Source organism: Polypterus senegalus, chromosome 2 (genome assembly GCF_016835505.1).
Source record: "Polypterus senegalus isolate Bchr_013 chromosome 2, ASM1683550v1, whole genome shotgun sequence".
In the NCBI taxonomy this organism is placed as follows: Eukaryota; Metazoa; Chordata; class Cladistia; order Polypteriformes; family Polypteridae; genus Polypterus; species Polypterus senegalus.
Window position 1 is genome coordinate 215,757,021 of NC_053155.1, and position 24,885 is coordinate 215,781,905.

A 24,885-nucleotide genomic window follows, 5' to 3' on the forward strand; every position below is an offset into this window, starting at 1 on the left:
GCAGAGGGTCGAGGGCATGGCGGACCTGTGCCGTCAGGTGGTGAAGCATCAGCCGCTCCATGGTCTTCATCACATGTGATGTCAGAGCGACAAGCCGGAAGTCATTCAGTTCACTAGGACATGATACCTTTGAGACTGGGGTTATACAAGATGTTTTCCAAAGCCTCGGGACGCTCTCCTGTTCCAGGGTCAGGTTGAAGATGCACTGTAGAGGACCCCCCAGCTCCAGCACACAGGCCTTCAGCAGTCATGGCGATCCTCCATCTGGACCCGCTGCTTTGTTGGCACGAAGTCTCCTCAGCTCTCTGCTCACCTGTGCTGCTGTAATTGTGGGTGGGGATGTCTCTCCTATGCTAGCATCAGCAGAAGGATGGGTGGAGGGTGCAGTACTCCGAGGTAAGAGTGGGTTAGGGTGGTCAAACCTGTTAAAGAAGTTGTTCATTTGGTTTGCTCCCTCCACGTCTCTCTCGATGGTGGCACCCCGCTTCGAGCTGCAGCCAGTGATGATCTTCATCGCATCCCACACTTCCTTCATGCTGCCATTCTGCAACTTCTGATCCGGTTTTCTCCTGTACTGCTCCTTCGCCGCCCTGAGCTGGACTCGGAGTTCCTTCTGCACGGTCTTGAGCTCATGCTGATCACCGCCTTTAAATGCCCTTTTCTTCTGGTTCAAAAGGCCCTTGATGTCACTTGTAATCCATGACTTGTTAGCATAGCAGCATACTGTTCTTACTGGAACTACAATGTCCATACAGAAGTTGATGTAAATTGGTCTCGTCCGATGCGAGAGATGGACGTCTGAAGTGGAGCTCCGCTAGCAGTGGTGCTATTTTTCATATTATTTGCTTATTATTCTGAGATATCCTGTATTTATTCAACCCGAGAGGGACCGCTACAGTATATGTAAACACATATAAACATGGCCAACAAGAAGGGGGGTCCGAAAGAATCGAAGACTAAAGCTACATCCAAGCTGCGATCAGCAAGCCCTAGTTCGAGATACGGCCTCTCAGAGACAGACCTGGATCAGATGGGCGAAAGTACAGACTCCTCGGGACCACGGTCCGCTACATCGTCGCCTGCTGAGAGCGAAAAGGGGAGCGAAGGTGCGATCGTGAGTGCAGATGTGGATAGCTCGCCGATTGGAGAGGATTACCTGAAACTGGAAAAGGCCGGGAGGTCCGCGGCTTCAGTTACGCAATCACGCGGGACTGGAGCAGCGGGACACCGCTTCAGCAGAGTCTGCTGCTTCATCTACGGTACAAGAAGGCACATTTGAGCTATCTGAACTGAAAGTGTTGCTCGCTGACCTCAGGCAAGATATAAAGAAAAGCGAGAAGGCTAATGAGAAAGCAACGGCAAAGGCACATGAGAGACTGAAACAGGAGATGAAACAGGCCAATGAATGTCTGCGACAGGAACTCCAACAGGCAAATGAAAGGCTTCGAAGAGGTACAGCTTGAACTTCGACAGGTGCTGGGTAAAATTGAAGAGCGCATTGAGAAAAACTCGCTAAACTGAGCACGCTTGCTGATCGATTGGAGCATCTTAGTGAGACATTCACGAATCGGATCGAAATAGCCGAACATCTAGCTGCCAGTGCCGAGGAAAGAGCAGTAAATGTCAGTTGAATGTAAAAACTCGGAGAAAAACTTGGAGACAGACTGGCTGCTTTAGAAGATGGGAATAGAAGGTATAATGTCAGAATTGAAGGCTTGCCGGAGAATCGAGAAAGTTTAAACCCGGTGAAATTCGCAACTGAACTTTTTTCTAAAATAATCGGGGGCGACTTTAAAGCAGAATCTGAGATAGCAGCGCTTACAGCGCTGATCAAACACCGTCAGACCCCGACCAAGATCTTTTATAGTCCGTTTTGAACGATTATCATTTAAGTTAGAGGTGATGGAACTCCTCAGGAAAAAAAGGAAGATATTATATATGAAGATTGCCAATTCGCGTCTTCCCTGACTTCTCTCCAGCAACAGCTATCAAACGCGCCTTCTATAATATTAAACAGCTGCTACGGCAAGCCAATGTCAAATACGGCCTCCTGTATCCGCAAAACTGAAAGTGGAATGGCAGGGCATTTCTATGTTTTCGCTAGCAAGGAGGAGGCAGAAAATGAGTTAAGAAAGCTGATCCCGGACTATTCTGATACATAATTGTGAGTCATGGCGGTAAATGATAAAGCTAGGATTAATAATCTACTGTCTGATCTATTTGTTTTAAAATACGGGTTTTTATCAGCATATATTCTCATATTCTTATATTATTATTACTTACTTATTACTTATCATTACTTAGTATTACTAGGGCTAAATGTTTGTGTTTTATTGTGCTTAATTACGTTTTCCTCCTCTTTTTTTTTTTTCTTTTCTAATTATTTCATGTGTACCCTAAATGAGACTGTTCAATATCATACCCTTGGTTTGCTGTTATTGCTATTACTGCATTAAGACTTGTTATGCTTGTTTTGGACACATCTTTAACACCATCACCTGGGTTTATTATCTGGGGATATCATCTTAATGCACTAAAATTGATGAAGATTATATGTATGTATGTATGTATATATATATATATATGTATATGTGTATATGTATATATATATATATATATTAAGTGCAAAATTCTTTTCTTTTTTTTTTTTCCTCTTTTAAAGACTATATTGGTAACAGATATCTCTATCTTTTAACCTTAAAGCCACTGCATGGGGGCTTGATGTGCTTTGGACGTGCTCTGTCTCTGGGTATGTCAGAGGACTGGGACTGCATGAAGTGGGTTTTAGCCTCACCTGGGGAGGCAAAAAGGGAGGGTGGGGGTTAAGGGGAAGAGAAAGAGAGCAGGCTTGATCTATATCTAATCTATCATCTCAATCTTTATAATTATAACTATCAACGTAATAATAAGCTGCATGGCAACAACTCTTGGGGGAATAGGAAATTAAGACCTAAACTATTTCACTTCCAGTTAAGACTATAATATGACACCAAAAACTCAGAATCAGTGTCTCCATGATGGGACAGTTAACTTCGTAAGCTGGAATGTTAAAGGCCTGAATCACGAATTAAAGAGAAAGAAAGTACTTTCTCACCTAACAGGTCTAAATGCTAAAATAGTATTTTTACAGGAAACCCACTTACTAAGTAAGGATCAGTTCCGCTGCAAAAGACTGGACTGGCCAAATGTTCCATTCTAGTTTTACAAAGAAAACTAGAGGGGTGGGAATTCTCATACATAGAACAGTACCATTTGTAGCATCAGATGTAGTATTGGATCCTGAAGGGAGATATGTGATGGTCATGGGAGACTTATCTAACTGTAAAATGATTTTGATAAATGTTTATGCACCTAATGTTGATGATAAGGAATTTATACAAAATTTATTTGCATCCATTCCCAATCTGAACACTCATAAACTTATAATGGCTGGGGACTTTAATTGTGTTCTAAATCCACTTTTAGATAAGACTTCCTCCACAGGGGAACGCAACTAACACCGCAAAGATAATTACAAAGTTTATAACTGATCACAACTTATCAGATCCCTGGAGGTTTTAAACCCAAATTCAAGAACATATTCTTTCTACTCACCAGTACATCATTGCTACTCAAGGATTGATTACTTCTTTATAGATAATAACTTCTTGCCTAAGATTAAATCTTGTAAATACGATGCTATTGTTATTTCAGACCATGCTCCGATGATCTTGGAGCTGAAATTACTAAGCCCCATACACTCACCCCAGATGGCGTCTCAATCCGCTTCTATTAGCTGACGAGAATTGTACTGAATTTATATCCAAACAAATTGAATTCTTTCTAGAGACAAATACATCCCCTGAGATCTCTGCAGGAACACTCTGGGAAACTCTTAAGGCCTTCTTAAGAGGACAGATTATCTCATATCTTTCCCACAGAAATAAATCCGCAAGAAAGTAGCAGAGATAAAAAGCGAAATTACTAAAATAGATGAAGAACATGCCAGACTACCAAGCGAGACTCTACATAAGAGGAGGCAGGCTCTACATTCAGAATTAAACCTCTTGACAACTAAAGAAACCGAACAACTAATTTACAAATCCAGACATCATTATTATGAACATGGAGAGAAAGCTAATAAGCTTTTAGCGCAACAAATTCACAAGCAAGAAGTGCAACGCAATCTCGTAATTACTAACACGAATGGAGATAAAATCATCGAACACAAAAATATAATGTGCACTTTTAGAGACTACTATAAATCCCTATATACTACTGAGTTTAAAGAAGACAATATACAATCTAATGCATTTCTGGATAAATTACAGATACCACAAATTGACGCTATTAGTGTGGAGGAGCTCGATAAACCTCTGTCATTATCAGAATTACTGGATGCTATAAAGTCACTCCAAGGTGGAAAAGCAGCAGGCCCTGATGGCTACCCTGCAGAGTTTTACAAGAAATTCTCCGCTCAGCTAGCTCCCTCCTATTAGCAACATTTACAGAAGCCAGAGATAACCAATCTCTTCCACAAACCTTTCGCCAAGCACTAATCACTGTCTTTCCAAAACAAAATAAGGACTTATTACAATGTGCATCATACAGACCAATTTCACTTCTGAATAACGACGTTAAAATACTCTCTAAAATCATAGCTAGAAGGATGGAGAAAGTGCTTCCCTCAATAATATCACAAGACCAAACTGGATTTATTAGGGGCCGACACTTATCTTCAAATCTTCGACGCCTGTTTAATGTAATATACTCACCAACTAAATCAAACACCCCAGAAATATTATTATCATTGGATGCAGAAAAAGCATTCGACATGATTGAATGGAAATACCTTTTACTATTTTGGAGAAGTTTGGGTTTGGCCCGAACATTTGTGCATGGATTAAATTACTGTATACTAACCCAGAAGCTTCAGTTTGCATCAATAACATTTGCTCAGACTACTTTAAACTAGAACGTGGCACAAGACAAGGATGCCCTTTGTCACCACTGCTGTTTGCAATTGCCATTGAACCACTGGCAATACATTGTCGAAATACTGATCAGATAAAGGGGATTAGCAGAGAAGGACTGGAACAGAAAATCTCATTATATGCAGATGACATGGTACTGTATATATCGGACCAGAAAATTCTGTGCCTGCAGTCTTAGCAGCACTCACAGAATTTCAAAAGCTCTCTGGTCTCAGAATTAATCTGAATAAAAGTGTACTCTTTCCGTGAATTCGCAAGCATATAATATTAGATTAGACACCCTTCCTTTTATCATTGCAGAACAGTTTAAATACCTCGGGGTAAACATCACAAGTAAACATAAAGCTCTTTATCAAAAAATTTCGTCGTCTGTATGGAAAAAATTAAACAAGACTTGCATAGATGGTCAACCCTTCATCTCACACTAGCTGGAAGAATTAACACTGTTAAGATGAATATTCTTCCTAAGCTCCTTTTTATTTCAAAACATACCAATATACATTAATAAATCGTTCTTTAAGCAATTAGATTCAACAATAACCTCATTTATTTGGAATTCTAAACATCCACGCATCAAAAGAGCGACCCTACAAAGACAAAAGGCAGAAGGCGGCATGGCTCTACCTAACTTCCAGTTTTATTACTGGGCGGCAAATATACAGTCGATAAGAACCTGGACACAAATAGAAGAACATACACAGGCATGGACCGCAATAGAAGTAAAATCCTGCAGTACTTCTTTGTATTCCTTGCTTTGTGCTCCAATAAACACACGTTATCGGCAATACACTAATAACCCAATTGTGCTCCACTCACTTAGAATCTGGAACCAATGTAGAAAGCATTTTAAGACGGAGAAGCTTCTTTCTGTGGCACCCCTGCAAAAGAACCACCTCTTTCAACCCTCACAAACATATGCAGTTTTAATATCTGGAAAAATTTGGAATTAACTTGCTTAGAGACCTTTATATAGACAACGTCTTTGCATCCTATGAACAATTACGTTCCAAATTTAACATTCCAGCTACAAATTTCTTTCACTATCTTCAAATCAGGAACTTTGTTAAACAGAACCTTCCAGATTTTCCTCATCTTGCACCCTCATCCACGCTGGAAAAATTATTGCTCAATTTCAAGGAGTTAGACTCCATCTCTACAATATATAAAATCCTTTTACAATCCCTTCCTTTCAAAGATCCAAGAGGACACTGGGAAAATGACCTCTCAATTAATATATCAGAAAAGGAGTGGAAAGTAGCAATGCAGAGAATTCACTCAAGCTCCATATGCAAAGCATACAATTATACAACTCAAAATTATATATCGAGCACATCTGTCTCGACTAAAACTCTCAAAATGTTTCCAGGGCATGATCCAACCTGCGAACGTTGCAACCAAGCCCCAGCCTCACTAGGTCACATGTTCTGGGCCTGCTCCAAATTAACATTATTCTGGACAAAAATTTTTAATTACCTCTCAGACAGTCTTGGACTCACAATCCCTCCTAACCCATTAACAGCTGTGTTTGGGGTTCTTCCAGAGGGTCTTAAAGTGGAGAAAGACAAACAAACTGTGATTGCATTCACTACACTGTTGGCACGCAGACTTATTCTGATAAACTGGAAGAACCCAAACTCTCCTCTTTAAGTCAGTGGGAAACTGATGTGTTATATTATTTAAAATTGGAAAAATCAAATACTCAGTTAGAGGATCTGTGCAGACTTTTTTCAAAACATGGCAGGATCTAATCAGTAATATTTTGAAATGATTTTATAAAGCACAGAGAATTTGTTGATTTAGGTATTTTTAAAAGCCTTAAATTTTACACCGTTTGGCTTGCTCTCTCTCAAGGGTGGGGATCGATCTGTTCTTAGCATAATTCTTTTTTTTTGTAAAACTTGATTGCTATGTATTGATTGTAATAAAATTAATAAATAAAAAAAAAAAAAAAAGAAGTTGATGTAATCAGTTGTGCAGTCAACAACCACCTCAATGTTCTCATTATATGATCCCTGCAAGATATCCCAGTCTGTAGTTCCAAAGCAGTCTCTCAGAGCCTGCTCTGCCTCAGGGGACCACTTCCTGAATGAGCGTGTGGTTGTAGGTAGCTCCCTCACTCTTGGTTTGTAGTGAGGCTGAAACAGGACCTGGTTAAGATCTGCTTTCCAGTGCAGGCAGTGGGGTGGCACTGTATGTGTCTTTAACGTTTGCATACAGTAGGTCAATAGTCCTATTTCCCCGGGTGTTACAATCCACATACTGGGAGAAGGCAGGTAATGTTTTGTCCAGCGTCACATGGTTAAAGCCTCCAGCGATTAGCACAAGTGCCTCAGGGTGCTGTGTTTGTAATTTAGCAACAGCGGAATGGATGATGTCACTTGCTATCTCTATGTCCATGCATACAGTGTTGTGATCAGGCAACACAAATATGGCAAAAAGGGGTGAAAGGCCTCCAAATTGACCCACAAATCTGGCTAGGATCTTCACTAGCCTGCATAGATATGGGCCTCATCTCAGACAGCTTGACCCCAAACTCCACAGGAGGACTTCAGCCTGTAGAGACCCAAAATGGAGAACTGGCTTCTAAAATTTAAATAATATCTTAAATAACCCAAAATAAACAAAATGCTCTTTAAGGGAGAGGAAAATTGTAAAGCCAATACATAATCTTTAAAACTGATAATTCCAATGTGGAATATTTAAAAGTAAAGCAATTTATTTAATTAAAAAGGTCACATTGTGCAAAATAAGGCTAAAAGGGTATGCATTAAAAGATAAACCAAGGCAAACTGGTACAGTTTGTTATTCAGAAATAGAAAACCAGGTAATATATGGTGTTCTTTACCAGTGTGCCTCCTAGTGGTCATAACACAGTCCCTTTTAGCACTTCTATTGGTTTTTGCTCCTTATTGTTACATTACAGACCAATAACAAATGTTTTGTGTTTCCTTAAGGAATACTCAACAATACGGTGTGTTTGGTCATCCTGGCAAGGAGTTCAGAAGATTCCTTACCTGGACAGGAAGCCCTGAGTGGACAGAAAGACATCCTGGCCGAGAAAGGGAAGGATGTCATACTCAGACCAAGCTCCCCAAATGGATGGACTGACATCCCAACAAATAGAGAAGATAGTTCCTTTCCTGGGCAGGAAGCTTCAGATAAATGAGTAAGCATCCTGACCAGAACTATGTGTAGCACCATCCTTGGCTGGGATACAAGAAGAGGTCAGAGAAGCACTGTCTCTGAGGGATATTTATTCCCCCAAGTCCGTAGATGGCAGTGGCCCTCTATATTATCGCCCATTCAGGAACCAGCAAGGAATATTGGGAATTGTCATCTGGCAGCACAGCCCCGCTGGAGTCTGTGGGTGCCGCAAGAGGGCGCTGCAGGGAGAAGTACTCCCTGATATCTGGGACTTCCATGTGACCTGGAAGTGCTTCCAATGGGCAACCAGCTTTGGCACCAGAAGTAATCCCGGGTCCTCAATAGAAGGGACTGCAATACCTTGTCCAGGCGAATCAGAGTAGGGAGGATGGAAAGTAACATTCGACTGAAAGAGAGCAGTGCAGTAGTGAGAGAGGAGAGGTGAACTGGAGGAGAGATACTTGTATTTTGTGCTTGTGTATACTAAGGGATTGTGGATTAAACACCCTTTGTTTGAACCCGGGACTGTCTGGTGTTTGGGTGTTTGTGTTTGGGATTTGAGGCTCTTTGGCACTCCCTTGAATTCACTATATATATATATACAGTATATATCTATATCTATATCTATATCTATCTATATATATATATATATATATTCATGCCTATTTCAGAATACAAGTCATGGCAATAGGTGTGACAGACCATTTAATAGGTGGGAGAAAAATGGGTAGCAATGTGCTGACAGTGTAAGAGCCAAGTTTGGAGCAGTGAACAAAGCTTCAGTTGCAGCCAGTGAGCAGAGGCACAATCCCTTTATTGGATTGTCCTGAAGTTGGATGTACAGTATATAAACAGGAAAAGAAGAGCCAGTTGTAGTCCTGAAGTTTAAAGTTATCAAAACTGGAAAACAGTGACACAGAGAGGAAATGGAGCACTATATTGTGACATAATACAATGTTTTTTATATGCATAATACATATATATGTAATATATACACTGTGATACAATACTTATAATTCAATTAAACCTAATTATTTTAATGATTTCAAAATGATCAACAAGGATTCCTTCTAGTTTTATGTAATAATGGTCAAATTCAATAGAAAAGAATAACTTAAACCCTTCTAGAATTTTTAAAACTTGTGACTTACAGTTTTTGAGATGAAATTTAATAGCAGCTTTAAGGTTAAAAGCTTCAATCAATGCAGTTTCACGTAAAACATGTGTATTGCCAACACTGTTGACATCAATGCAGTCTGTAGTCATGCCAACGCTGAGTTCTGGGACAACCAAAGACAGAACACAATAAATAACATAATCACAAAGGAAAATTCTTCTGACCGGAGGTCAAACAATGTTTATTTTATTCCATAATTTTTATAATGAGCATTATACAACACACTTTTTAGAACATTTACAAACTAGGATATAAAAGATGAATGCTTAACTTTCACAATTTACCATAGTCTGAGACTTGTCAGAATGTCAGTTTTCTGAATGAAGGTGTGCCAAAGAGGAACATGATACAAAAGGTTTTCATAGTCTCCTAAATGTCTCTCTGTAGTAAAGGAAGGCTCCTGCAGGAGTTATGAGTGGCAGTAAAAATAACAGCTTCACCCAGGGTTCTATTAACTATGGGTGTCTCAGTCATATAGTGAATAGAACTGCTTCAACACAGTTGCTGGGACCTGTGGTAAAAACTCGGTTGTGTTCTTATCTAGGTAAAATGTACAATTGGAAAAACTTTCATTCTACATCCTAAAAAGATTTAAATCAAATTAAATAGAGTCACTAAATTGGCTTTACAGTAAATGACTGAATATCAGTGTGTGAATGAGCATGACCTGCCATAAAGAGGAGTCTTGTCAAGGGTTGAATACTGCCTTAAGCTAAATTTTTCAGAGTAATTTTTGGCATTCTTTGACCCTAAAATGTAGAAAGCGGGTTCAGAACATGGGTGGATACCAGCAGGAAGCCATAATTCTCTCAAAGTGCTTTCCTATCTTTTTAACAACTGACTTTTCTCAGACAGATGACTATTTAGTGTGAAGAAAAGTTATAAGACTATTCTAATAAACTTGGATTTGAAAAGCAGCAGATAAGAACTCTCTATAGAAATACGGTATAAAAAATATGACCAAGTGCGAAGCAGATACAACCTTCAGGCAGTTAGAGCAACTGCAGAATTTACTCATGTCAACTAATGTAGACAAAATTGTTCTGGTTTGCAAAAATGAATGTGGTTTTTGAGTATAAATTCATGTGTTTACGCAAAGGCAAAGCACAATGCCATCATTTTAAAATAACTGTAAACTACCACATTTGCATGTATAAGTCATTTTAGAAAAATAAATCAACTTTGAAAATAAACAAACTGTGCATACATGTTTCAGATAATTTACATAAAAATCTATATTGTGAATCTGTGTGGCCATCCAGTTGCTAGGGTCAGAAATAAGTATTTAAAAACAGTCAAAACATGATGAAGAAGGATAAAACATCAAATATTTTTATAAAAGTACTATATAAAGGACTAAAAATAAGAAAATTTGATCTTAATGGCCTATTCTGTTGTCTAATGTTATATGGCAGCAACTGCGTTTTGGAAGTGACTTTCTTGTACCTGCCTTGGCTGTGTGAATGAGGTTTTAATCTGTAATGACAGATAACTTTGTGTGGTGGAAAATGGATGACTGAAAATAATAATAAATCAATGTGCATCAAAAAACCAAAGCCCAGACATGACTAGGCTATACCAGACCAATGTGGTAGCAACCACCACTGCATTTTCCCAGCAGAACACTTTGACTGTAACAGTGGTCATTTCAATGAGAGATGCCAAAAGGAAGCGGTGAAAACAGGCAGCTCTATATGAAAAAGAAAAGGCCACAACAAGAGAAAAGTAATTGAGCTCATATTATTATACAAGACCAAATGGGACAACCCATGTATCAAACAAAAAACATGAGGTCTGGGTTGATTACTTAGATTTCAACCCATCTTAGATAGGTTGCATAGCTATTAAAACACAAAGTGTCTGATACTGTAAATGCAGGGCAAGGAACAGAGTAGAACAAAAACAGTAATGAGGCAAGAAGGTATTGCTTCTATTTTAATATAAATTTTAAAATTGATCAGACCAGCACGGAAAAATTTGCTGAAAACAGTTTGCAATGGTAGCAGCTTGCCATTCATTACAGCATTGGAAAAAGTTTGTCGCTAGCAGACTATTAAAGACAACAAAGCTTGCAAATACGATCCACCTAGATTCTACAAAATAACACCAAGTCAAGTCTCTAAAGTCATACTGTCTACTTCACAATTTTGTAATTCATTACATGTGTCTTTGGTTCTTTGTGTTAAAAAAAAACTTTTTTTACCCTTAACAAGTATCCACCTGTTTCCTTTGTGTTCTTGTTGAAGAACTAATTTTAAAGGAAGCCTGGGTGCACTATACTATTTCACTTAACAATTTTAAACTCTTCGATCATGTCACCACCTAATCTCTATCTCTAATCTCTAAAAGGTTCAACTCCTTATACATGTATTTCTTCATAACTCATACCCTGTAGTCCTGCAATCAGCCTAGCTGCTCTTATCTTGACATTTTCTAGTGCTGCTATATCATTTTTGTAGCCTGGACACCAAAACTTTACACAGTACCCCAGGTGAAGCCTCACTACTATATTAAAAAAACTTTAAGGACAACCTCAAATGACATGCACTCAGAACATTATATTATATAAACTGTAACATTCTGTTAGTCTTTTTATTGGCTTCTGTATGCTGTGCATGCAGTAAAGCCAACTGAGCTCAAAATATGTAAGTGTAGCAGCCAACCAATCTTTATTTCACACCCACCATTTATTGCATATTTTGCTTGTCACACTGTAGATCCTATCAGCACATCATATTCTGAAGTTTGTCTAACTCAATATGGCCAGAACTGCTCTTCTAGTTTTAAATTTGCAAACTGGACTGTTGAGCAAAATGGGTTTGGCAAACTTAACAGAGGGTAATGCTCTGGAGGTACTACAACCAGCTGCTGGTAGAATGCTTATTATTAATTATTTAATTATTAATTAATTTAGTTAGTTTCATTTTTGCAATCTTTTATTTTCTAAAAAGTAAAACCTGCTGGCTAACATTAACAAAAAAACATTAACTTGCTGTATTTACCGTGGCCTTTCTTAGTAATAACTGGATTATGAACACTTTAAACAGATTAAAGAAAACGTGGAATTTGGTGGACACCAAGGGCATAGCTGGAGGACCTGAAATTTGGAGATAATCTGGCACTGCTATCTCATACCCAGTGACAAATGCAGAATAAAACTGGGACAGTGGCTGACATTTTAGCTGAGGAAAGATTGAAAAATCAACAAAGAGAAATTCAAAATTACGAGAATAAATACAGACAGAATGGAACCAATCAGAGTAAGTGAAGATCTGGAGGAGCTGGATTCTGTCATTTACCTTGGCTGTGTCATTGATAACGAGGGTGGAACAGATGCGCATATAAAGGCAAGAATTGGAAAAGCAAGAACAGCATTTCATCAGGTGAAGAACATCTGGAAAGCAAAAGATTTGACTTTACACATAAAAATTTGACTGTTCAATAGTCAAATCGTTGCAATGCATAATGTGTAAATATTAATGTGCAATGTGTTAACACTTGGCTAAAGTCACGAACATATGATCTCATAGATGATTTTGCAGTAAAATTTAAAGAAAGAGAAAGCTCTTTTTTGAAGCTCCGCTACTGATTAGCTGAGTTTTATGTCTACATATGCCTGCTCCAACAAAAGTAGGACTCCCTTATGTGAATTCATCACTTTGATGAATAAACTAAGAAAGTTTATTGTCTTTATATCATTTCTAACTGTGCTAAATTATAGGCATCCCTTTCATCACAAAAAAGACTGCGCATATGAGACCAATTTATTTAAATACTTGGATATAAACATAGGATATGTAAAAAAGGGGGCAAAAGGTACTCTTTTAAAATTAGTCTTTCTTTAATTTGCCATGGTTCATTGCAAGTGGTGGCAGTGATGAGATAATAATCAAAGAAAAATAATAATACATTTTTAATAAAAGTGACTACAGTCCACGGTATTGGTATAATCTTGCAAGTAAAGTTTTATATATTAATTTACATAAAAACATAGATTCTGATGTTATTAGTAAACTGTGAAAGTTATCAAATGTATGGATTAAATTCATCCATCTTTTTACAGCTAATAGAGAATCACATACTGAAGGATACCAGTGAAAATTAAGGGTAAGTACATTCAAGATATGGGAATATGGCCTTCAATCATGCAGAAGAAGCAGAAAAATCTTGACAATACCTATAAAGTAACTATGACATCTTAACAATTAGCTAAGCAGGCAATGTTTATGACCTGAATGGTCTCTTATTTAGAAGTCAAAAGTCTTAAGTTTTTTAAAACTTGATTTTAATGAATGTGAAATCATATATATAATAAATCCTTACATAAACATTCTCAAGTGAAGCTTAATGGATCAATGTAGCATGGGTATTTTCTGCTTCTATTATTATTATCATCACTATTATTATTATTCTATTTATTCATCCATTCCTCCGTTCATTTTCTCAACCTTCTTTTTTCAGGTTCATAGTTAGGGGAGTGGGAGCCTATTCCAGCAGCATAAAGAGTAAAGAAGGAGATATCCATCAACAGGGACTTCAATCCATTGCATGGCTTAATTGCACACAATCAATTACACTCACTCAAAGTCTGCCAATATTGAACTGTTGATGTATTACCAAAGTGAGTTTTAAAAGAAACCTGGAATACTCAGATAAAAGCTACAGAGACATGGGGAAAATGGGTTAGCTATACACATACAATGACTAAACAAGAATTCAAACCCAAGGAGCGCTTTGCCATAAGGTTACAGAATGGATTAATGCACCAATATCCATCCATTATCCAACCTGCTATATCCTATTTACAGGGTCACGGGCATCTGCTGGAGCCAATCCCAGTCAACACAGGGCACAAGGCAGGAAACAAACCCTGGGCAGGGCGCCAACCCACCGCAGGGCGCGCGCGCACACACACACACACACACGGAACAATTTAGAATCACCAATGCACCTAACCTGCATGTCTTTGGACTGTGGGAGGAAACCGGAATACCCGGAGGAAACTAATGCACCAATATGCAACCTGCAATATAAACATATATAGAAATTTTAAATAATCACCTGGGTGCTCTCTAATGCCATGCTCTATAATGTCAGAAACGTATTTTAAGGCAGGCATAAATTGCTTCATACTGTAGTAGCAAAGAGCAATGTTGTAGGCCAGATCTGAAAAAGGCACATGCAAAAAATGAAAACTTAACACCTAATAAAGAAAAAAAAAACACTTTACAAAGAATAGACTTATGGAGGTATGTTGGGAAAGAGTGCCTCCTACTGGCCAACTAATGCTAATTCTAGCAGCCAGCAGGTATGTGCTTTGTCTGTACTCCTCACTGTTTAAAATTATTTGGGTCTGCCATAGGCAAGGGTACTGAAGAAGCATAACAACCCTCATGTAAACTCACACCATGCACATTGGCTTATGTTTTAGGACTGATGTTTTACATTTTAGAGTGACATTAATATAAAGAGATTCAGTCACTTGTCTTTTTCTATGACTATATATTTTCTTGTTTTTTTACAGCTAAAATGATATTTTGGAAAAAGTATGATACTATTAATTAAGAAACTGCACAAAATTCACTTCTGTTTAGCTTAAGGCACAGATGGGCTGATACGGAAAGGTCTGGGTGGATGATTTAATGCTCTTAATTGAAGGAAGCTATGATCACTGATCAGGGCTGGCTGCTGAATTGTGCCTGCTAGTTTGACAGACTGTGACCAAGAGAATATCATCATAATTAATATTCAAAAATAAACAATTATATGTGGAGTATGAGAGATTTGAAAATTCACAACATAGCTAATTACAAATAAAATTGGAGCTGCTTGATTAGGCTTGTATAGTTCCAAAAAACCAAGGAGAGCAGAGAGAGACAGGAAGTCTAAGTGACCCCAAGATTCTTTGTAAATACATCAAATATGTGAGTATACTGTGTCTTTTACAGAGACCATTTGTTCAGGTACACAGGGGAAAGGTTTTAAAGTTGCATAGCCATTTACACCTTTTCCTCTTCTACCCTTGGAATAGAAGACCATGACCCAGAAGAAGAACTACAGCCTCACGTTGGATGCCACCTCTAGCCTGGCCTATTTGGCCTATTCAGGTCAAATGAATAAAAAGCCCTGACACTAGAAAGAGGACTTCATTCAATGGAAGAAAACTGAGGAGAGTGTTGACTGACTCAGAATTTTGGATTTTCATTCAAGTTTAGACCAAAAAATCCGCTATATGGAGTAACCTCCACCTATTTTATGTTTACTTGTTTATTTTCCTTTAAATGTGTTTTTAAGAGTTTCTGGAACATAAGCAGAATTAAACGTTTACTGAAAAGATGGATGGATAGAAGGATAAGATTACCAGATGTCACAATTATCTTTTCAGTGTCACAATAAGCATTCATGTAAGAAAAATTGTTGGCATTGTTTGTGCTTATCTTATTAATATTAATATTTAAACAGCAAAGCTGAAAAAATGAGGAGATCTGAACATTTGGTAAAGGATATTGAATACCTGGTTGATAGCCCAGTACCTGCATGGCACTGATAAACTTTTTACTAGCCTCTTCATAAGCTGCCTCTTTGTAGAGTAGACATCCTAGATTAATTTCACTGTCTGGATCATCAGAAGGTAGCTGCTCCACTAGACTCTGTGAGTACGAGAGATTACAGCAATCAATCATCTATATATTATATGCCATCATCATTCAGTGACAAATTAACCGTGTTTTAGGATGTATCAGACATCCTTTTATTCATCTATTTCCTGAGCCCACTAAATTTAATTTTAGTGCTGCAGGGAGTTAATGCATATCTAGGCAGCACTGGCTGCAGGGCTGCAACCAGCCCTGACTGGAACAGCAGTTCAGACATGGAAGAATATTACAGATAGAGTACAAGAATGTAGACACAGAGTACAAACAAACAACTTTTATTTCATATAGTGCCTTCCTTAGCAAATATCTAGCTTTACAATTACTAAACCACATTGTCATTTTTTAAATATATTTTTTAGAATTAAGTCACAAAGTCAAAGGACTCAGTGAGTTTGTTATATCCACACTCCTTTCTTGTTTTGGTGGGCTTTTAAAATGCGTTAGAGAAGAGGGTTTCTTTAAGCAATGGATAGATGCTTCAGGTGGAGCCACAAAAGGCATATAAAGACCATATTATCACAGCTTATAAAAGACACCTGATGTCTATAGAATTAAAGCATGTGCAGCAGTTGAGCGCAATCACAGGTGGCCCATGATCTTCTATATTTTATCCCTAATTTAGTAATTAATTTAATTTATCCATAATTTAGTAATTAGTGGCAAGTGGTGGTGCACTCTTGTCTTTAGAAAGCAGCTGTCTCATACATGGTACTAGACAATTGCGCAGCCAGTCTGTTGTCCATATATTATTCAAAAGTTCCCCTAGAAGATCTATGTCTATCAAGTTCATATAATGGAATTAGTGTACAACCTTACTGAAAGAAGGTCAACCAATTTATTGTAGTAGTATTCACAGCGCATCACTTTTTCCACATTTTGTTATGTTACAGCCTTATTCCAAAATGGATTAAATTAATTTTTTTCCTCAGAATTCTACACATAACACCCCATAATGACAACGTGAAAAAGGTTTACTTGAGGTTTTTGCAAATTTATTAAAAATACAACTGAGAAAACACATGTATTCCTGCTTTCATATTCTTTAACTTTCTCTGCATTTGTATTGCGCCAACTTTTTTTTGAGCCTTTTGAATTTCACTGCTTTCATAATCTCTAACCTGCCCTGCATGTGTATAGTGCCAACGTTTTTGAACATCTTTATGAAGTTCTACTTTGTCTTTTACTCTTTGTCTTTTAATTCTGAGCCCAATTGGACGTGCATTTTTTTCAATTTCATTTGTTCCGGGCTGATTATTACTTTCCTTATTTTCTGAATTTGCACCTAGATTATTCTTTTTCCTTTTTGCATTTTTTTCCTCTCCAACATTTTTGAGTCTCTTTTATTCGTGCTGCTCTTTCTTCTTCGCTTAGTCGTCGATGTTTCATCTATAACGTATTGTCCTTATATGATTTATATGCGCTGAGAGCCCTGGATCTGTGTGTGCTCAAAGCCTTTACACGAATGAGTGTTTTGCTGCCCATGGTCTTATTTGATACTGGTTGTAAGTAGGGTGTGTCTTGCAAGAATCTCATGTTCTTCGTCCCCGCGAGACGGTCCTGGGTCAATCTCTTGCCACAAATTCTCATGTTTAAGGTCTCCGCGAGACGCTCCATGGCCAATCTCTTTTGTCTCGCAGGTGCTTTAAGTGTCTTCACATGAAGATCAGGTCTTGTCTCCCTAGTCTTTCTCTCCCAGGATTTTTTTTTATAATAGATAGATATATGTTGCTCTTAACTGATTAATAACTTTGGGTTTGATGGTTGCCTCAATTACTGTAATAAAATAGCATCAAGTTTATATGCCAGCAAGATCATTGTTCCTCCCTCTTGCTGTTATTTTTAATTTCTGTTTTATCTTGTTTTTTTCTTACTGGGGGTTTTATGTCCTGCTCGCTTCGCTCGACCACCCCCTTCCCCCCCAACTCCTCCCCAGGGCATGCTATGTGCCAGGCACTTTGAGTGTGAAAAGGGGAGCTGAACATATGCTAAGGAGATGCGGTTGCTCCTCCGAAACCCCCTCTTAAACGGTGATACAATGGGAAACAAATCCATTTTTTTACCTCATCTTTGCTCGATCAGCTGTTGGCTTGCTGCTGCTGCTGGTGCCATGCTGTGTGCTCTGAATGCGGATTAGCGCTTTGAACATTTAATAGCCGGTACATCAACTGTCCTTTTGACACATTGCCTTGCCTCCCAGGATATTAAAGTGTCTCCAAGAAAATCACGTCCTGTCTCCTTCCAAGATTTTTTTTTTTATAATTGAGAGAAAGTTCTTAATTTAATATTGTGTCCAGCAAGAGGTGCATGCTACCTGGTAATGTGTTCTTTTTAGAAATGCAGCTCATAGTCTGAACCTGTATACTCCTTCAGTAACCATGATGGAAATAATAAGACAAGAGAAATATTGTACAATACTAAAGATATATTTAACATGCTTTAAACTGCAGTTTTCACTCATAATGCACATTGCAGCAAACTCTTTATACATACAAACAGCTGAAGAAAAGCCATTGGAACAGGGCAACAATCATTTATTCTTCAGTGGGGGTTGTTGGTAACTGCAGTTCTATCTTTCTGAAGAGAGCAGGAAGCATTGTTCTTGGCACAGTGTTGAAGTCACATCTGTCCAGATGGGTTTCTGGCTAGAGGATCCTCGACAAGTTTTAAATATCCACATGTTTAAAATATTCAGTGAGCTACTTGTGAGAAATACTAGATGTGGGGAACTATCAACTGAGCTATTTGAATATGTTACATGGACTGTGCTCTTCTAAGACCCTAACATAGAACAATCTTCTCACTATCTCCAACACAGCAAATTCTTTTTACTATCTCTGAATGTTTCTAACCCTAACCGTGAAAGAAATGACCTTGCAACTTCAGGAAATTGGATTCAAATCTCAGCCTGGTTATTATCTATATGGAGATGGCATGTACTTTCAGTGTCTGTGTGGTCTTTTCTTCTGATATTGTGGTTTTCACTGGTGTCCAAAACACTCGCATTGCATGATAAGTTGATTTTAAATTGGCCCATCCAAAATGTATTAAGATAAAGTCTCACTAAACAAATTGTTACCTTTGTTCCTGACAGGTCTTCTTCTCCATATTTGATTGCAGCCTGTAGCTTCAGTACCTAAAAGATAATCAATTCTGCAAAAGTAAATTATAATGTACTAAACTCTATTTATTTGTCACATTTATACATGGCTGAATTTGATTGAGCGAAAAAGGGAGTACACTTTTGAGGTGTTAGGTAAAAAAGTTACTAAGCAGATTTTCCAACTGGCTAAGAAAAGGGCACCTGGCAGCATTCATTGTGTCTGGGAAATAAAATGTAACTCATTCCATTTTCATTCCTGGTTATATCAACCACTGTATAGTTTAAAAGGATGGTAATGCTTTACTGTTTTTCCTTTTTATCATTATCAAATAATAATAATATTAATATAAAAGGTATGCAGGAAAGGTATGCACCTATCTATATAAGGTTCCACAGTTGATAATGTGCATCAAAGCAAAAACCAAGCCATGTGGTCAAAGGACTTGCCTGCTGGACTTAGAGACAGGATAGTACTGAGGCAAATATCAAAGGAAGTCTACAAAAAATGTATGTAGCACTGAGGTTTCCAAAGAACATAGTGGGCTCCATAATTTTTAAATGGAAGACATTTGGAACATCCACAACTCTTCCTGGAACAGGCCTCTGGGGAGAAGGGCCATGGTAATAGTGGTGACCAAAAACTCTGGCTGAACTCTAATGAAACTGCAAGTAGATGAGTGAAAGTTCCAGAAGGACAACCACCAATGTAACACTCCACTAACTGGGGCTTTATGGAAGTGAGGCCAGATTTACACATGAAAGCCTGCTTGGAGGTAGCAAAACTACATCTGTACAGACTATTAGAAAAAAAAAATCCCTGATCTAATAAATCAACATTTAACTGTTTGGTCTCAGTTCTAAATGTCACATCTGTGAGAAATGGGGCACAACACCTGCGCAATACAATTCCAGTGGTGAAGCATGGAGGTGGCAGCATCATGCTGTGAGGTTGTTTTCCAGCAGCAGTGACTGGGAGGGTTATGTTAAAGCTGAAATAGGCAAAGCTTTGAGATTTCTTTAATGAAAACCTGCTCCAGAGTATTCCTGACCTTAGACTGTGCCCAAGATTCACCTTCAAACATTATAATGATCCTATGTGGAAAGCAAAGACAACACAGAAATGGTTTAAGATCTCCTCTGTGAATTGTCTTGAGTGGCCCAGTCAGAGCTCTGGAAATACCTAAAATTAGCTGTTCACCAATATTCTCCAAGCAATCTGACAGAAGACAGTAAGCCATAATCGTTGCAAAAGGGGCTGAGGGTCTGCTAAAGGGCCTGAATACTTCTGTCATTGTGATATTTTAGTATTTTTATTAGAACATGTTTATTCGTCCTTTTAACCTAGATTGTTCAAAATAACATCAACTCCAGATTTGAACATTCTGAAAATCATACTCCCCACCACAATACTTAGCAATTTATTCCATGTATCTATGGTTCTTCATGTGAAGACAAACTGTAATATTTTTGCGAAATCTGCTCTTAAAATGTTTCCACCCGTGTCCCTGTTATCTTGTTGCAATTCCTAATATGTTATTTTTTTGTTTTACAATTCTTTATCATTCTGGGTTATTGAGTATTGCCTGATGAGGGAAAAAATTATTTGAACAATTATTTCATTAGGCTACAACATAACAAAATGTGAAAACAAAGGGGGTGTAAATACGTTATGAAGGCACTGTGTATAAACAAAACATAATTTCCTTTACAGAGGATTTAAGAATACTGTATTATACAAGTCTTTTATACATTGGTCTTCACAGCTGCAGTTGAGGCTGTGTTACCCAAGATATTTAGGGGGTACATCCACAATCATTTATGCCTAAAAGAAGTTTACTAATGCTTTCTTAAAAGTGCAAGAGTTCTTGCAATATATATTGCCGAGTGCAGTACCTATCATTGATCAAAATTTTCAAATTAAACTCATGTTCCATTACCTTTGATTGATAGGCAGGATTGTCTAAGAGAAAAGTAGCCTTCATGGCTTCTGTGTAGTTACAGGCCTTATAGAGAGACTTAGCATAGTAGAGTTTGTAGTCTTCAGCCTCAGGATGGATCTGCACAAGCTGCTCATAGGAATCGGCTGCACTAGAGAAGTCCTGAATGTGGTAGTAACAATATCCCAGAAGAGATAGGGCAGCCCTGGACTGGGGAGATAAAGCCTACTATCATTGAAAAGCTGAAAATGATTGATTAGATCTTATGTTTAGAAAGCCCCAACCTTTTTGCAAAAATGCAATGCAACATTTGTTGTTCAGCTCTCTCGGATATGTCATTAATTTAAGTTTTATGATATCACCACTATTTAGCATTGATTAAATATATTGGCCTGGCACTTCAGAACTGGACACCCGTACTATTAATGGTGAGCCTAAGAGACACATTGTTTGTAAATTATACTGTCATTTTATTCACTTTTGTATTTATTCACTAGTTATTTCCTTACATATTTGTTATCTAGAGAACATATACATATCAAAGTTTAATGCACTGTTTTAATACAGCAAATAAAATTTGAACTTTATCAGAAATAACAACCATAACTTAATCTCCAAAAATGTTATCAATGCCATTAACCACTCTCAAAAGACACTGGAAATAGACAGGTTTCTATACTGTTTAAAAAATTGTATAATTACAAGATCGACAACTCAAATTAGGAGTAATAACAAAATTAAGACTAAATATGATGTTACATATCCAAGTAACTAGAGGCTAACTACACATACTGCACTGCATTCTAAACCAATGTTTTAAATTTCTAGTCTGGTACCCTTCAATGTACTGGGCCACCATTCAGGTTTTCAACTTGTACAGTTTAATTATAAACTCTAGATCCCATCTACTCATTCATCTATTTCTAAACCTGTTTTTTTCTTTTCATTTACAGAAGCATGGGTAGCAGGGTTCTACATCTAAAAATCAGGCAGAAGGGAAAGGTCACTCCAGTCGGCTCTAGCTCCCTATAGTCCTAGTTAGATTAGCAAGGCATTCATGACAGAGTTTTCAGTTTGTCCTGTTGTCTTGCTTATGTAACCTCGTAAATTTTCAAATTATTGTTTGTTAGTGTTGGTTGCTTTTAGTTATTGTAGGGCACAAATTAGATAAAGAATAATCCATTTACTGTAAATGCAACACAGTGTCATAGTGAAAAGACTTTAGATCCCTGTGACTTGGGTTTAGATGGAGCTGTTTGAAATTTGGAGGATGTTACACTTACTTATCAAAGTGCTGGAGAGAGGTGATGTGTTGCATTTTGATTAACACATTCAAGTAGGAAACACTGTACATATGACAATAATGACCCCCTGAAACTATGGATATTTTGTTCTTAAACTGATAGGAGTTTTAACATAAACAATTTCTAAACTGTAACACAAGCATACCATTTCACACTTACTTTTGGATGCTTCTGTAATTCATTGCACAGAATTTGAATGGCTTCTTTGTGCCGCCCTTCCTTTATCTGCAAAGCAGAAGTAAGTACAGCAAGTCTACAGATGTACTATTACTCTTTATAGGCTGCAACAAAATATAGTGTTTTACAGCTATATTACAACTAAAAATCAAAACAAAATTTGGGATATATAATGGTCTGTGACTTCAATGCATTTCCTCACTACACAAGTAAGCATCAGTTCTGCAGCATAGTAATTTATGGACTTATTTATTCAAGCACTATCTCATAATACTTGACTCAGCAATTGAAAAATAGATAGATAGATAGATAGATAGATAGATGTTAGCTTCCTTCATTTAAATATTCAAACTATAAACTGGATTTTTTTTTTACAAAGGTTACACCATGTTTCATTCATTTAACCTGAAAATAATAATAATAAAAAGTAAAATCAAAAATTCTAATTTAAAAATTCAGTTAATCTAAATTTCTACCCTCATCTATGGTCATGAGCTGTGGGTAGTGACCGAAAGAACGAGATTGCGAATACAAGCGGCTGAAATGAGTTTCCTCCGCAGGGTGTCTGGGCTTTTCCTTAAAGATTGGGTTAGAAGCTCAGTCATCCAGGAATTGCTCAGAGTAGAGCCACTGCTCCTCCGCATCGAGAAGAGTTAGATGAGGTGGCTCAGGCATCTGATCAGGATGCCTCCTGGATGCCTCCCTGGTGAGGTGTTCCGGGCATGTCTAACTGGAAGGAGGCCCTGGGGAAGACCCAGCACACGCTGGAGGGACTATGTCTCTCGGCTGGCCTGGAAACGCCTCAGGATCCCCCCGGAAGAGCTAGAAGAAGTGGCAGGGGAGAGGGAAGTTTGGGTATCTCTGCTCAAGCTGCTGCCCCGCGACCTGATCTCGGATAAGCGGAAGAGGGTGGATGGATGGATGGATGGATGGAAATTCAGTTAAACCTAGTTTAATATTACCACAGTGTGCTCCTCAATGTGTGTTCTAGGGATATCCCAATAACTGTACACTAATGATTTGCTATATCAGAATGTCTGTCCAGTGATCCATCCATTCATTACATAACCTACTAAATCCAGTCCAATGTTGTCAGAACCTGTCTTGATATTATTAATAGCAAAGCATGAGACCTGGACAGGGTACCATTCAGTTGCATGGTACATTGGTGCAAACATTCACACTCATTCACATGGGGCAGACTTAGAGTTGCCAGGGCAGAGTTAGAGTTGCCAATCAACTAACATGCATGCCTTAACAGATGCCACTTTATATTGGCAATTACATAAGACCAAAAGAAATATGAAAGCCTGAAAAAGATTTTGCGATCAATAAAAATGTATCAAAACATCCATCCATCCATTATCCATCCTGCTATATTCTAACTACAGGGTCACGGGGGTCTGCTGGAGACAATCCCAGCCAACACAGTGCACAAGGCAGGAAACAAACCCCAGGCAGGGCACCAGCCCATAGCAGTGTATCAAAACAGTTGTGATAATTTAAGTCAGTGTTAAAGAACTTTAAAATGATAATTAATATGCAAATCACAAATTATGGAAAAAGATTATATATTGTGAATTGTGTTAATGATAATGTAGTACATATTAATTACATGCAGTAATACATGTCCAATGTACATTTTTATTTTTAACATTTTCATTGCATTTAATAATAATGCTATGAAGCACCATAGTTTTATATTAGTTTAGGAAAGCAAAACAATTAGCGTGTTACTATTTATATACTTAATTTACAGTTTGTATCATTTTCCTCCTGGAAAATACTATATTTGAACATTTTTGAAGTAATATATTTGAAATTTCTGTCTTACGTAAAGAGGAAGATCCCAACCCAGACCTTTAAGTCACAGACAGTGTCATCCAGCTATTGTTCTTCCACATGTTAAACTCAATTTCCCTAATAGCTGCCTTCTCTGCAGTTTATACCAGTTGCAGTAGGCTTGTATTCTAAGTACTATCATTTGTGCTTAAGATTTCACAATTTAATTCAAATTGTAACATATATTCCTGCATTCTGAATAGCTGTGTAAAAAGTTCTTACTTTCACATGTCCCAGGTGTAGTTTATGAAATCTCACCATTTTGTAGATTGTAGCTGTGTACTCGCCATCCTTAATATGAGCCATGGTATGACATTAAAGAAATAATGGTGGGTAGTTACACCATCTGCATTTTGTTTTAGCTCTTCATCTGTCAATTGTTTGGTAATACTTAAAAGTATCACAAGTATGGCTTTTTCACGTTTTTATCTGACAGTTAACATACTTTGGTTAAATATGATTGACCTAAATGGCTACTTCTTGCATACCCATAAAACCAAAAACTCAGTTTAAGACAGAATTACACAACCTTGGAATCCAGGATATGATGTCATTTGAATTAAAAGGAGGAAATC

At 37.7% G+C, this 24,885-nt stretch overlaps 1 protein-coding gene across 1 annotated transcript in view; it reads right to left on the bottom strand.

The window, feature by feature from the left end:
- LOC120524658 (tetratricopeptide repeat protein 30A-like) overlaps positions 1-24,616 on the bottom strand; it is a 63,223-nt gene extending 38,607 nt beyond the window's left edge. The window contains exons 1-7 of the mRNA XM_039746481.1: positions 24,569-24,616; positions 22,451-22,516; positions 20,988-21,197; positions 19,027-19,083; positions 15,809-15,944; positions 14,356-14,460; positions 9,269-9,397 (exon numbers count right to left, since the gene is read on the bottom strand). Of these exons, the coding sequence (XP_039602415.1) occupies positions 9,269-9,397; positions 14,356-14,460; positions 15,809-15,944; positions 19,027-19,083; positions 20,988-21,197; positions 22,451-22,516; positions 24,569-24,616 (751 nt within the window). The remainder of the gene's footprint in view (positions 1-9,268; positions 9,398-14,355; positions 14,461-15,808; positions 15,945-19,026; positions 19,084-20,987; positions 21,198-22,450; positions 22,517-24,568) is intronic.
- Between the last annotated feature and the right edge of the window lie 269 nt (positions 24,617-24,885).